The 15,637-nt window shown below is 44.5% G+C and overlaps 1 protein-coding gene across 4 annotated transcripts in view; it reads right to left on the reverse strand.

Moving 5' to 3' along the window:
* Positions 1-10,672, reverse strand: part of TCP11L2 (t-complex 11 like 2) — a 63,101-nt gene extending 52,429 nt beyond the window's left edge. The window contains exons 1-2 of one of the 4 annotated variants that reach the window (XM_027872561.1): positions 10,548-10,672; positions 2,055-2,091 (exon numbers count right to left, since the gene is read on the reverse strand). In XM_027872561.1, the coding sequence (XP_027728362.1) occupies positions 2,055-2,057 (3 nt within the window). In that variant the 5' untranslated portion in view covers positions 2,058-2,091; positions 10,548-10,672. Of the gene's footprint in view, positions 1-512; positions 713-2,054; positions 2,092-10,547 lie in introns of those variants that run through there. The other 3 variants (XM_027872584.1, XM_027872568.1, XM_027872576.1) reach the window with 3 other exon arrangements.
* Between the last annotated feature and the right edge of the window lie 4,965 nt (positions 10,673-15,637).

The following is a 15,637-nucleotide window of genomic DNA, read 5'->3' on the forward strand; positions in this document are numbered from 1 at the left end:
ACAGGTCAGGAGCAGGGTGGAGGGACAAGTGCCCCCTGCCCAGTCCTTTGGGGCGGGGTCCAGAGAGGAGAGTAAGTGGACAGGTCAGGAGTGGGATGCCCATTCTGGGGAGCATGGGGAGGGGGCTGACAAGTGCCCCCCGCCCCAAGTCCTGCCCTTGTCTCCTCTCGAGGAGTATTTCTGGAAGCTGGTTCGGAGCGCACACGCTGGCACCTGCCCAGCACGGACGTAAACAAGCCCCGGCACTCGGGTTCCCACCCGGGACGGGGGATGCCAGCTAATCCCGGGCCGCCCACCAGTCTCCCCCTCCCCTTCCTCGCCGCTCCCACGCGGGACGGCGGTTCGGGGACAAACAAGTGAGAGACGCACCGGGGAGGGGTTGTCCCCGGGCACGAAACGGGGGCTGCCTCCCTCCCCGTCCCCGAAATAAAGTCAAGGCTGAAGTGGGGGGCTCGGGATCCCCGTGGATCTGGGGGGGCCGGGACGAGGAGGAGTCTGTATCCCACACCAACCTCGGGGCAGGCTGGCTCTTCGACCCCAACGCGCGTAGCCGTGGGCTACCCACCGAGCCGGGCGTGGAGACAGGCAGCTCCTCTTCCCGTCCTGTCCTGTCCCGTCCCGTCCTGTCTGTGCCGGTCCGCGCCCGGGCTCGGTTCCACTCGGCTCGGCTCCGCCGCTAGCCCTCTGGACCGCCCTCCTACAGCGCCGCTCGCCAGCTCCCTCCGTCCTCCCCCCGGCCCCACGCGGCATTTAAAGGGCCCGGAGGGACAGTGCAGCCAGCCAAGGCGTGGCCCATTACGCCCGACCCGTGGGGGGGAGTGCGGACCCGGGGCGGCCCATCCCGCAGCCCGCCCGCCCCTGGCCGGATCCCGCGTGAGGCCCGAGAGGCGCTGCCAAGAAGATGCACCCACGAGGACGGCGCGGGGCCGGGGCGTGGGGACCGCGGCCTCGACGGCGGAGGGCTGCGCGAGAGGGCTCTCCCCGCGGGCAGAAAGTGGTATGGTCCGAGCCGGGCTGGGGAGGAGAGAGATGTGTTTACGGAACTCGGAGATGTCCTCGGAGCCGGAGAGGCGGGGGCGGGGCCGAGGCAGCCGGGGGCGGGGCCTGTGCGTGCGCTCAGTCTCATAGGGCGTGTGCACGCTCGCGAGCCCCCGCAGAGCCGCGAAGGAGGGGGGGGAGAGAGAATCCTGAGCGCGCGCGCACGCACTGCCCAGACACCAAAACGACGCAACTGATAACCGGGTTCCAGTGACCGCTATGGGCGTGAGGGCACTCCGCATGCACACTTTGTGTAGACACACAACCCGCTAGACACCAACACAGCACAGCCTACCAGAAAGGAGCTAATGCAGCTGTTTGCAGTCACTGCATACCCAGAAACCCAATGCATAACAACAGACACAAAAACAACGCAATTTACGAAAAGGAAGCTAATGAGACTGTTGGCAGAGTCATTGCACACCCAGCAATTCTGCACATTGTGTAGCCACAACCACACAGACACAAAAACAACGCAACCTACCGAAAGGAAGCTAATGGTGTATAGAGCAATGAGAAAATATTTGTAAAGTGATTAGCACAGTGCCTGGCACGTGGTAGATACTTGATGAATGCTCATTCCCTTCCTCTTTCCCCTCTGTATTGAAAGAAATTCAGCACAGCACATACATTGCTGCATAGCTGACATTTATATAGCATTAAGATTTGAAATATGTGCTTTACATACATTTTTTAAAATGTTGCCATATTGTTTTTGTTTGTTTTAGTTAGGCAATCAGGATTAAGTGACTTGCCCAGAGTCACACAGCTAGTAAGTGTCAAGCGTCTGAGGCAAGATTTGAATTCAGGTCCTCCTGACTCCAAGGCCAGAGTTCTATCCTAGCTGCCCCTTGTTGCAATGTTTTTTTTTTAATGTTCTTATGTTACCTTCATTTCTGATTATTTCCTTCCAGACTTCCCCCTACCCAGCAAACCATCCCTAATAACAAAGAATGAAAAAGGAAAAAAAAAAAAACAGTTCACTAAACCCAACTAGCCCATCCATAGGATCTTACCATGTATGCGATGCTCCACACCCATAGTCCTCCACCTCTGCAAAGAAAAAAGTATGTGTTGGGGGAAAGTCACGTCTATTTTCTGATTTGGACTTCACAAGAGCTATATTAGGCATTATGTATGACATATGTCAACAGCCGTTTTAGCTTTCTTTTGATCCCTTGAGCTGCTCTTGTGTCTTGGTGGTGTGAATGCAGAGTATCCTGGATTTCTGTCTAATAAAGTGTGTCTGTCTATTCTAACAGCTGTGTTAGCTCCCTGTTAGCCTGTGGCCTTGTTTTGGGTGTGTGTGTGTGTGTGTGTGTGTGTGTGTGTGTGTGTGTGTGCGTGTGCACAAGTACTATGTTGGATTTCTGGCCATAAAGGGTGCCTGCTCTCCAACAGCTGCATTAGCTGGGTATAAATGTCTCTCTCTGTTATTTCCCTGTGGGTCTGGTGACTCATGTGTACATTTTTATTAATAATGGAAGACATGTAAATAGTACCATAAGATTTGCAAAGCACATTATATCTCTCCTTTCATTTGACCCTCACTATGAGGTGAAGTTTTTTTTGTTTTTGTTTTTGTTTTTTGCTTTTCAGTGATGCAATTTGGGTTAAGTGACTTGCCCAGGGTCACACAGCTAGTAAGTGTCAAATGTCTGAAGCTAGATTTGAACTCAGGCTGGAGCTCTAGCCACTGTGCTGCCTAGCTGCCCTTAAGGTAGAGCTTTTTAAAAAGTCATCCTAGGGGGCAGCTAGGTGGCGAAGTGGATAGAGCACTGGCCCTGAATTCAGGAGGACCTGAGTTCAAATGTGACCTCAGACGCATAACACTCACTAACTGTGTGACCCTGGGCAAGTCACTTAACCCCATTGCCTAGCCAAAGAAAAAAAAATCATCCTAGTTTTATCTTTGAGGAAACTGAGACGCAGAGTGGGTGAGTGGCTTGCTCAGGACCACAAAGCAGTCTAAGGCAAGATTTGCTCCCAGATCTTTCTGATTCCAAGCCTTAAGACTCTAGCCACAAAGGCAATGTGGCACAGTGGATAGAATCCTGAATCTGAAGTCTGGAAGCCTGTGTTTGAATCATGCCCAGGATAGAAATTGATTGGGCTCTCTGGCCATTCACCGAACCTTACACATCCTTCATTTCCTAATCTAGAAAACAAGAAAGATAGATAATAACAGCACCTACTTCAAAACGAGAACCAAAGGAGATAATATGTATGTAAAGTGCTTTGGAAACCTTTAAATACCATGAAATACAATGCATTGTAATTCCAATGTAACAGACTGACAGGTAACAAATGGAGCCGTTGTGTATTTGTTGTTATTCAGTCACGTCTGACTCAGTGTGACTCCATTTGGGGTTTTCTTGGCGAAGATACTGGAGTGGTTTGCACTGTGTTAGGCACAGGACATATAATGAAAGGTAAAAACAATCCCCACCCTCAAGTACCTCCCATTCTATTAGGGAAACATAGTACAAACCACTATGTAATTTACAAGCCATATACTGGGATAAATTGGAGACAATCTGAGCGAGAAGGCAGTAACATTATTTCTCTTTGTTACAATATTAGCTATCAGATCAAAGTAACATTATTTCTCTTTGTTAAAATATTAGCTGTAATGTTTTGTGCTACTTTCTAAAGTTTTCTGTGTATTTTAAAACTGGGACGTACATAGAGAAGGAACCATTTTTAAATGGGAGGGCGGATTTAAATGGGGTGGCGCTGCAGTGAATAAAGTACCAGGCCTAGAGTTAGGAAGACCCGAGTTCAAATCCAGCCTCAAACACATACTGTATGACCCTGGGCAAGTCACTTCACCCTATTTGCCTCAGTTTCCTCATCTGTAAAATGAGCTGGAGAAGGAAATGGCAAACCCATCCAGTATCTCTGCCAATAAAAACCCAAAAGGGTCACAAAGAGTCAAACATGACTGAACAACAAATTTTAAAATGGGATCATTCCTTTTAAAGTGAAATCCAAACCTTTTGCACTCTGAATGCCCTGTCTTCCCTCTTCCCTTACTTTTAAAGATTATTTGCTGACTCAAGGACGGTCACACAGGCTGAAAGTATAAAATCCAAGATCTGAACCCAGTTCTCTGGAATCCCAATCCAGTATACACAGGAAGAAAGTCTAATTGGCCTGGACAGTGGGAAAAGCCTTGACACTGGAGTGAGAGGCCTGGATTCAAATGATGCCTCTTCACTTTGGTTCCCTCAATGGAGGGGTTAGACCAGATGGCTTCTGAAGTTCCTTCCAACTCCCAACTCTAGTCCTGAGTAGAAGAGTCAGGATCTGACCGCAGGCTCTCCAAACCCAAATCCAGAGCATGGAGCTAGAAAGCAGCTGAGGAACAAATTGAACTCAGGTCCTCTGGACTCCAAATCAGTGCTGTGTTCACCTTGAACAACACCTACCCCCCTCCCGCGCCCCACCACACTACAATACTATATGTATATACATATATACACCATGCATACTCTATACCCCCATTCAAAGAGCCATTCGATTATGGGTTTGCAAGCACACACCATCCCATAAATGCACATTCAGATTTGCACATGGGCGAAACACAATTGGCATATGCATCAGGGCATGATAGGTAATTCCCTCAGCTCCAACTTGGTGGCACAGTGGATAGAGCCCTGCACCTAAGGTCAGGAAGACCTGAGGTTCAAATCCAGCCTTAGACACTTACAAGCTGGGTGACTTTAGGCAAGTCACTTAATCTGTCTGCCTCAGTTTCCTCAACTGTACAATGGGGATCCTACTTGCATTTACCTCCCAAGGTTGTTGTGAAGATCAAATGGGATATTTATAACAACACAATACTGTTGTTACTAGCTGTATGAAGTCACTTAACCCTGTTTGCACAATACCTGGCACATCATAGGCACTGAATAAATGCATGCTCGCTTCTTCTTCACGGAAATAGGTGCTTATTTCTTTCTTTTCCTTCCTTCTTTTAGGTGTACCCCCTGTTCAAATATGAGGCATTTTACTTGCAAAAATACCTTTCCTTCCTCCAGTGTTCTTGGCAATGGGAGTCTCTTTGAGTGGCTGAAGCAGCTGGTACATTTCAAATAACCCATTCTGTGGAGTGCAGCATGCCGACAGTTTGCCTTCAGCCTTGCATGAGGGTGTGGGGGAGGGAGATATTCCTCCCTCTATCCCTACCAGTGGAAAGCAGCCTTTCTACTCATTACAGTATCTTCTGTTTGCTGTGAAATATTTGGAAGAGTTCCCCCCTCGCCTTACAAGAACATGAAGGTATCCAGATGAGGAATAAACATTCCTAAATAAATGAACATTGTTTCCATAGATCACAGCACTTTTTATTATTATATTTTATATCTATTTAATGTATAACCAATATATAAAATGTATTATGTGTTCTATATTACATATATTTATAGATAATGGAATATATTAAATAATGTATTTTATTGTTACTATTATGCCTAGGTTAGACAGAAGGGCTGCTGTGTTTATCCATGCCTTTTTTCATCACATATTTGGAGAATGAGGATAACCTCAAAGTGTCATAGGTATAGACCTGGAAGGTGCCTCAGAAGCCCAACTCTGCGCTGCTTCTCCTTCAGATCTTGCCTCTGACATTTACTAGCTCAGTGGATAGAGCACTGGTCCTGCAATCAGGGCCTGAGTTCAAATTCAGCCTCAGACACTTCCTAACTGTGTGACCTTGGGCGAGTCGCTCAGCCCTCTTTGCTTTTGTTTCTTCATCTATAAAATGAGCTGGAGAAGGAAATGGCAAACCACCCCAATATCTTTGCTATGAAAACTCCAAATGGAGTCACAAAGAGTTGGATGTGACTGAAATGAATGAACAACAACAACCTTTCTCCACCTCAGTTTCCTCAATCGGTAAAATGGGGATAATAATAGCGTCTACCTTCCAGGGTTCTTGTGAGGATCAAATGAGAAGACATTTGTAAAAAGTCTTTTCAAATCTTAATGTGCTATGTATGTAAAGTTAGCTACTGTTACTACTATTCTGCCCAATCTTGGTTAGATGTATTCAAGCTAGAAGGGATTTTTAAATTTTTGGGCCACTCTCTTTGTGGAAACCATTCACTGATGCAAATCAGTAGTACCTCAATAATTTAGAGTCTCCGAAAGCTACCTGGGGTACAGAGAGTAAAATGATGTGCCTAGGGGTATACAACCAGCTCAAAAACCCCCTACATGGAACCTTGTCCAGTGCTGCTCAGACCAGCTGCTGCAAGGTTCAGTGATTTACCAATGGTCCTCACGCAAGTTCGTGTTCGAGACAGCCCAAGTCTTTCTGTCTGATTTCCCCCTTCCCCTATTGCTAGTGCCCTACAAAAACCTTGAAATTACCCTGTATTTACTCATCAGCGTGCTCATTATTCTCACCTCTCCTGCCCTCATTAGAATGTGAGCTCCTTGTGAGAAAAGACAGGCTCCTCTTTTTTTTTTATTTTTTATTTTTGTGTCTTCATCACCTAGGACAGTACCTGGCACATTTTAAATGCTTATTAATTCTTGTTCAATTGAGCTGAAGCTCAGTCCTCTGTCTCTTAGGTCTGGGGGCCAGGTTTAACCTTCATTTATTGTATCCTGGACTCCTCTGGCAGTCTGAGGAAGCCTCCAACCCCCTTCTCAGAATAATGTTTTAAATGCACAAAGTTAAATAAACAGGACAGCGAAGGACACCAAAGATTAGTGAAAAAAGAGATCCAATTTTTTTTTCCCCTTCCAAGTTCCCCTCTTGGGCCGTGCTCCCTCTCCAGTGATCTTCTTTTTCCATCATTTTACAGGAAAGGGAGACTCAGAAGAGGTTAAAAGACTGTTTCACTTTCTATTGTCTCTCCAGTCCCTAGCACAGAGCACAGCACACAGTAGACACTTAAAAAACGCTTGCTGATTGGACGATTGATTAGGCAAAGATTATGCAGCTTGTCAGTAGCAGAGCTTGGAAATAATCTCAGAGAACATCACCTTGACCTGCTGACCTATTTCTCCTTTGTCTCCGAATGAAAACCCAAGTAATCAGAATCAGAGCTCTAGAGAAAAGGCTTTTGTGATTGTGGAATTAGAGGATCATAGACGAGAGCTCATTTTACAGATGAGGAAACTGAGGCACAGAGAGATAATGGGCTTCTGGATCTAAAGCTGTAAAGGACCTCAGAGGTCATCTGGTCAAAGTCTCTTATTTTACTGATGAGGAAATGCTGGCACTGAAAATTTCAGTGACTTTTCCATGGTCGCATAGGTAATAAGTATAGGATAGGATTTGAATCTGGGTCTTCAGTATTCAGAGCCAGAGTTCTTTCCTCTTTATCATGACCTGCCCACATTTAAGTTATGAAAAAAACACCAAAACAACTCTAGATTCCACGAGCCTGCTGATCATAGGATTCCACTGAAGACAAAACAAAATACTGAGGACGCTGAGAGTTATGATGATTTAATTACATCCTTTGTTAACTAACTATAGTACCAGGAGCTGACAGATCAGTATGTCAGGTGGAGTTATGGTCACTGGAGCAGGTGAATATGAGTCATTTACGTTGCCAGGTCAAGCAAGGTGATGAATTCTCTGACATGGACATGTACTTGAAGCTAAAGATTTCAGAAACTCAATATGCTTTTGCTTCACAACCCATTAAATAGGCACCCCCCAAAATAGAGAAAGACAGAAACAATCAGCGTGGAGGAACTGACTGTGGGATGACAGGTTCTCTGCTACTTCAATGGAAGAGCTGAAAATTAGTCCAGGAAAAACAGACCTCAGAAGATAGGTGTGGACTTCATTTCCTAGCCCATCCTTGGAGGCTTTCGGGTTTAGGAGAACTTGCCAGGACTTGCTGATACTCAGTTGGTCAAGATGCCAAGAATACAGGCTCACCTTCAGACACGATGAGACTTTAGAATGGGGATAGGAACTGGACCTGTTATTTTATTAGGGTAGGTAATTGCCAGGGGAGGACATTCCCTCTGCCAATTCAAGAACTTTCTCTGCAACCTTTAGTATTAGAGAGTTGCCTAGATCTCTGAGAAGTAAAGTGACTTGCCCAGGGTCACACTATATGTCAAGGGAAAGACTGGTGTCCTGACTTCTTAGTCTGGTGACCTGATCTCGATCCACTTTTAGGGGTTAGTAGAGAAAGACAGATAAAAATAATAAAATGAACACTTTAAGGTCTGCAGGGTGCTTTCTCTACAAAAGTCTTGTAAGACAACTAGCACAACTTTTTATTTACATTTGTTTGGTTGTTATTTGATCTTTCAAAATCTGAAATTTTATTCACATAGGAAAGTCCCGATGCAGAATCTTTCTCCAATGATTCAGGTCAGCGACTCCATGGTAACATATAGTCTAACAGGGTAGCCTGGGAGTACCGGGCTGGGAGAGATAATTTACCCATGGTCACCCACAGCTAATGTGTATCAAAAATGGAAATGCAATTCTTCTGTTATACAAATTCCATTTGGTTTAATCTTAGATATTATGTGATATCCTACCATATCACATAGTACTAGTCTGTACTATAATATATTTTATATTTACTATGCAGTACTTGCTATAGTGTTATTTTATTAGTTTATATATTAAATATGTTATTATTTTCTATATCATTATATATAACATATTATTTTATATATTAAATATATTGTTATTGAATTCCTTTATATTTTCTACTTATATCAATTCATATTTCATTCTGCTATATTGTATATACATTCTTATGTTATGTTAGGTTGTGTTGTGTTGTGTTGCACCATATCCTATCCTATCCCATCATACTTTATTATTCTGTTGTTACTGATCTGTATTAGTCCGGGGACAGTCTACACCAGAGGTTCCTAAACTTATTTGTTCTACTGCCCCTTTTCAAAAAAAATTACTCAGCACTCCCCTAGAAATCTAATTTCTTTAACCCTTTGATGGTTTTTTTAAAATTTTGCATCATTTAAAATACATAAGATACATATTTTTAAATGACGTATCTTAAATTCAATAATTTATTGTAAATTTGTAGGGTTTTTCCTGCATTGAAATATTGATCATGCGACATTGTGTCATGTAACCATATAGTATCATATTGTAAACAAGTCTTTACATGCACATATTCCTGCTCATGCATGCTGGACTTCTTGACAATGTGTTGACACGCATGCCTGCCAACACTTGCTTGTTAAAGACCTGATAACTTGCATTTGTGTGTTTATTTGGAAAATAACGTAATCACTATAACTTTAACTCTGTTACACAACAGATGAAATGTGTATGAATGGTTTTTCAAATTTTTCTTCTTTCTTCAAGCTTCCACCACCCCCTTATTTTTATTCAATGCCCCCAAGTTGCACCCGAGGCTACTACCATTCCCCTGGATCATTCTAGCAACCCTCAGGGGCAGTATCACTCACTTTGGGAACCTATGCTACACTCACTTTCCCCACACTGATAACTGATTCTGATCAATTGTGTTTTTGTTAGAAGAAGAGAAATGTAAACATGAAATTATTATAAATATAATTGTATATTAAACAAAATTATTATAATTCAACTCCTACCTTTGATACTTTGAGATCACATATATATGTATATATACATACATATGTGCATATACATACACACATATATACATATATGCATACACACACATATATGTGTAGACGTGTGTGTATATATATTACATGTGTATGTGTATATATTATGTGTGTGTGTGTGTGTGTGTGTGTGTGTGTGTATAGTTTAGAGAAACTCAGAGTCAGATATCCAGACAGAGACAGAGACAGAGAGAGATGGAGACAGAGACAGGGACAGAAAAGGGCAGAGACAAAGACAGAGGCTGACAATTTGCTTTGGGGCTGATCCTGTGATTTCCTCAGTGTGGGGAAGGCTGTTGTGGCCAGCCCCTCCACTGACATCAGCCAGCAACAGCAGAATGGGTAGCCCCAGACCAGGACAGAAAACTGTAGTTAGAGTTAGGAGCTGGGTTCAAATCCTCACTTTGCTATTTGCTCTGTAGGTAACCTTGGGCCAGCCTCAGCATCCTCATCTGAAGAGTGAGGGAGGTGGGCTGGACTAAATAATCTGGAAAATCTCCTCCCCATAGATTGAAATCTATGGTTCTATGAAGGTCCAGTAAGTGGGGAAACTGTCACCAGGCAATAGGGACCTGCCCGTGGTCTGACTCCTTTACCAACTGCATAGCCAGGCCCTGAAAAATCAAACATTGACTAGCCTTTATGGGCAACCTCTGTTTTTTTGGTCTTCTCTGTGAGGTACATATAGATCAGTGATCAATTAATTTTCTAAAACTAGAGACAGGGCCAGGTTTCCACTGTACCCTCCTCACTTGTGGAGAATTCTGCCCATCTGGTCACACCTTCTCCTAGGCCTGAACTCCAGCCCAACCCTGTACACACACACACACACACACACACACACACACGCACACATAAGCACCACTCCCAAACCAAGGTGCCATGTGGACACTTACCTAGCCAACACCGCTGTTTCCTGGGTTACAAAGTGAGCAGTAAGTGCAGGCTTGAAGAAGCAGGAGGCAGCATTAAAAGCACTGGGGGCCTGAAGGACAGCCCAGAATGCTTCTCTCTTGCTGTGTTGGTATGGCAAGGCTGCAGAGAACAGGAGGAGCTTGATCTGGGGAGTCCTGTGACCTCGCCACACCCTGAGGCCACTGAAGCTTCTTTCCGGGTCTTGATGACCTCATCCATACTTGGACAAATATTTTGGCTCTAATAGAGAAAAAGAAAAAAGAAAAAGAATTAAAATTCAATTCTTCTCTTTCTTGTCTTTCAACTGCAAGAGATCGTTTTGGGGCCACAAAACAAAGAAATTTGCTTTTTGTCTTAAGTATTTGGGAGCTTCACCTAACCTAACAGGCCGTTTGGTTCAGGGCCAAAAGTCTGGAACTGGAAGCCAGGGGAAACCAGCACCTTATCACGAACTAAGTGTGATGACCTTGGGGCAGGCCCTTCTCCCCGCTAGGGCTCAGTGTTCCCTCTGTAAAACAAAGGTGGTGGACTAGAATCTGATGATTTCTCCCAAACCTAAATAACTAATCTTCTGGCAGGAGTCCTGAGCTAGAAGAACACGGGCTCATTGTCTTTAGTGCTGCTGGGGACTTGGGCAATCATCCGCCCAGGGGTCTTGTCAACCTTTTCTGGGTCCTGGACCCCTTTGGCCATCTGCTGAGGCCCGTGGCTCCCTTCTCAGAATATTATTGTTAAATAATCAAAGAAATTGCTTCATTTCAGACAGAGGTTAGTGAAAGTAAAGATGTGAACTTTTCCCCCTCCAAATTCATATACTCCCTGAAATACAACCCAGGTCTGGATCACCTAATCCAGGGGTGGGGAACTGCAGCCTCGAGGCCCCACATGGTCCTTTAGGTCCTCAAGTGCAGCCCTTTGACTAAATCCAAACTCCACAGAACAAATCCTTCCAATCTCCTCATTTAAGAGGAAGGTGAGGAGGTGGAAAAGGTCTGGTGTGGGAGGTATAAGACCTCCCTTCAAGTGCTAGCTGTGCCCGCATGTGATATTTGGTAAAGAACTCCACCTCTTGGGGACTTAGTTTCCCCAGCTATAAAATGGGCATAGCCTAGCCCTGGGATATGCTGCACTTCTACTCTGTAACTGCCTGCCCACGCTTGTACCCTGTCCACACCTCATTGACTTTCCAGGTTCTCTTCCAGTCTAACAGTCTTTGACTGTTTTTGCCTTTCTCCATATCCCCAGTGCTCAGCACTGCCTGGCATGCAATAAGTGCTTAGTAAATGCTTATTGACTGACTGACTGTACCTAAAAACCTGTAAAAGCCTTGGTTTTTTTTCAGCTCTAAAATGAGAGAGTTGGATATGATGATCTCTAAGGTTAGCTAGATGGCACAGTGGATAGAGAGGCAGGCCTGGAGTTGGGAAGACCTGAGTTCAAATGTGGCCTCAGGCACTTCCTAGCTGTGTGACCCTGGGCAAGTCACTTCACCCTGTTTGCCTCAGTTTCCTCATCTGCAAAATGAGGTGGAGAAGGAAATGGCAGACCACTTCAGGATCTTTGTCAAGAAAACCCCGAAGGGGTCATGAAGAGTTGGACATGACTAAAACTACCGAACAGTGACAAGGTCAATTCCAGCTTTGAGATGGGATGAGTTTCTCTCTCAGTGCTCTCTTTGAGCTTTTGGCTAAAGGGGGCCTACACATTCCTTTCCAAGGTGTTTCAGGATATTCTAGTGAGATAGAATTCTGAGATTCCCATGGCCCCAGAGTTGGAAGGGACTGAAGTTGTCCAACCCATATCTGTGTTCATCCCTCTTTCTGCTTGAAGACTTTTTTTTTGGTGAGGCAATCAGGGTTAAGTGATTTGCCCAGAGTCACACAGCTAGTCAGTGTCAAGCATCTGAAGTCAGATTTGAACTTTGAAGACTTTTAGTGAGCAGAAAATCCCTACCTCTTAAAGGTGTCTCACTTTACTTGGGGTATCTTTCATTATTAGGAAGTTTTTCCCAACATCAAGCCTTCATTTGCTCCTTCTCAGTTTTCACCCCTGGCCCTTATTAAGGATGGACTTAAAGTGGGTTCAGTTTGATGTTGGAATGAAGCGAGGCACTTGCAAGACAGTCAACAGTTTGAAAAAAGAAGTCAACATTGCAAAGATATGAAACAAGACATTCAGCTTGCCTCATCTCCCTATGGAACCTGGTCTGGCCAATGGAGCATGGTATGTTGTCTAGGGTGGTTTTCTTTGGAGCCCTCACTCCACATGTTTGGGACTTTTTATACCCTTCAGTAACCAGAAAACTGAGTCCAGGACCAATCAAGTTCCACAGGAGATTTGCTACCTTTTAGGAGAAACTAATCGCCATTTCTGGGGAAAGTGATGGGAAGGGGCACTATGGTCCTACCACCCTTACTTCTGCTCCTGCCCTCCAGGACCAAGATGAAAAAGTCCCTCTTCCATAAGACAGTCTTTAGAATACTTAAAGACAGATATACTAGCCTTCTGACTCTTCTCTTCTCTGGGCTAAATTGTCCCCAGGGTGCTCAGCTGATCACACATGAAGGACCCTTAACATTTCAAATGTTTGTATTACGTGCTGTCAGGATACACCCACCATGGGCTAGAACTAGGTGTTCTTGTGCCATTCCTCAGAGGAGAGACTAAGTCACCAAGCAGTTGTCTAAATGGCAAGTGTTCACAAGGTTAGACGTTAATCAGACCATGAATGGAATTCAGATGGCTCTTTTTCAGCACTTTCTTCCATCATTCATGTGGCATCACATGCAAAGCATTACTTATTGGCAATTATCTAATTAGCTTGATGGTGCGTCAACAGCCATGCATACCATCGGTATGCATGTATCAGTATCAGTACCCGAAGTATTTGTGAAAACATTCCTTTGTGTTTTGGAAGGATTCCTGGACCGTGTGTCCAGATGACTCCATCTACCGGAAAGCAAAGGGAATGGAATGCGGCCAGTCTTCTAAGATTCTGGGAATTGCCAATGTCCACATCTGTAGTTTTTGTAGTAGCTGGATGGAGAAAGAAACAGAGAGGAGTGGAGAACAGTGGAGGGGAAAATAAGGAAAGGGAGAAGAGGGAAGAGGAAGGGAGAGAATGGATAAAGAGAGGCTGGGGAAGAAAGAAGAAAAGAGGAAGAAGAGAGGAGAGGGTAAGAGAGTAGAGGAAAGAAGAAAAGTGGAGAGGAGGAGAGAGTAGAAAAGAGGAGAGGGGAGAGGAGAAGGGAGAGGGGGGAGAAAGGAGGAGAGGGTAAGAAAAGAGAGAAAAGGAAAGAAGAGAGGAGAGGAAAGAAGAAAAGTGGAGAGGAGGAGAGAATAGAATAGAAGAGAGGGGACAGGAGAAGAGAGAAGGGGAGAAGAGAGGAGAATAGAAGTGAAGGGGAGAGAAAAAATGAGGAAAAAGAAGAGGGGAGACAGGAAGGGAGGAGTGGAAAAAAGAGGGGAGGAGTAGAGAGGTGAAGGAAGGCATGGAGGAGAGGAAATGAAAGAAAGGAAGAGGGAGAGAAAAGGAGAAAAGAGAAAGGAAAGGGAAAATGGAGGAGAGGAAAGAGGGGTGAAAGGGAGGAAAGATTAATCCTAAAAGAGACAAATCTTGCATAAGTTACTTCTGAAGCCAAGGATGGCTTTGGCCCCTGTCCCATCACACTATCTTCCTGTTGCTAGAAAAATTCGAAAACCTTCAAGTCCTTGTACATAATCAAAAGGCTGTTTACACTGAAGGCAAATAAAAACCTACAACTGAGTTGCTCCTGAAAACTTCTGTTGATACCAATTTTTACAAATAAATAATCTGAATGCACAAAGGAGGGAAGTTGTTACTTTAAAGAATCTGATCATGAATGTGTTTGCAAAGGGAATAATTTACACTTAATTTGTATATTATATAAATCCAGATGTTTAGTCAACCAGCCAGCTATCATTTATTAAGACTCAGCCATGGGGCAGCTAGGTGGCACAGTGGATAGAGCACCATCCCTGGAGTCAGGAGGATCTGAGTTCAAATCTGGCTTCTGACACTTACTAGCTGTGTGACCCTAGGCAAGTCACTTATCCCTGCTGCCTCCCCACCAAAAAAAAGACTCAGCCCTTCCTGATTCCGGGCCTAACATTTTATCCACTGTGCCACCTAGCTGTCCCTTCATCTTCTAGAGAAGCCATGTGACTAGTCATCATTCTCCAAAGAAATAAAATTCTAAGTCATCAAAATGGCAGTGAAGAAGCCCTTGATGGGTGTGAGTGGGTTTCAAGATATTTTCAATGTAGAAGTGTTCAGCAGAAGTGTGCAAATGGTATTATTGAACGATTGTATAATCAGAAAAAAAAGACAGGCTAATCATATGGTCAGGTTGAGAGATAATAAATGGACCACCTACATATTCTATTGGTATCCAGGCAATACCAAGAGAATTGGAGGAAGGTCCCTGGAATGCTGGGTCAGTCCACCATGGAGGACTTCCAGAAGGACAGAGATAAGAATCATGAAGAATGAGAAGGCATGAGTGGTTGCAATTGATAACTTAGGGGAGTTACCCACATTAATGATACCATGGATCTATCAACATACCAGCATTGTAAAAGTGAAGGAAGGACTGGAGAGAGGAGAGGCTGATGACAAGGAGACCAGTTAGGAAGCTAGCATAGGAGCTTGGGCAAGGGTGGGGATGAGGCAACGAATTAAGATGGTGGCTGTACCAGTGGAAAGAAGGGTGAAAGGGTTCATGTGGGCCCAGATGGTCACCTGATACCATCGATAAACTTGTCCAAATCCCCATTGTTTGCCAACCTTGAGTAAAAAAAGAAACATTCCACCCTCATCCTCTTCCTCAATTAAACACTGTTCTCAAAAGTCCCAAAATATAGGTCTGAAAGCAGAGGTAGCAAATACCTTAATTCCCACCAATCACCACCCTAGAGTCCTTGAAAAGGAGGGAGCATCTCTGTCATGTAGCAGAAATGGGGAAAGCCAGGAAGCCATCCCGGGGCCCTCCCTGCCTCCATGCCACTCTCTCAATTTAGACCTGGATTTGGAGGACTGAGGCATTCTTTT

The sequence above is a fragment of the Vombatus ursinus genome, unplaced genomic scaffold (assembly GCF_900497805.2).
Source record: "Vombatus ursinus unplaced genomic scaffold, bare-nosed wombat genome assembly UNPS02003292.1, whole genome shotgun sequence".
NCBI classification, from domain to species: Eukaryota; Metazoa; Chordata; class Mammalia; order Diprotodontia; family Vombatidae; genus Vombatus; species Vombatus ursinus.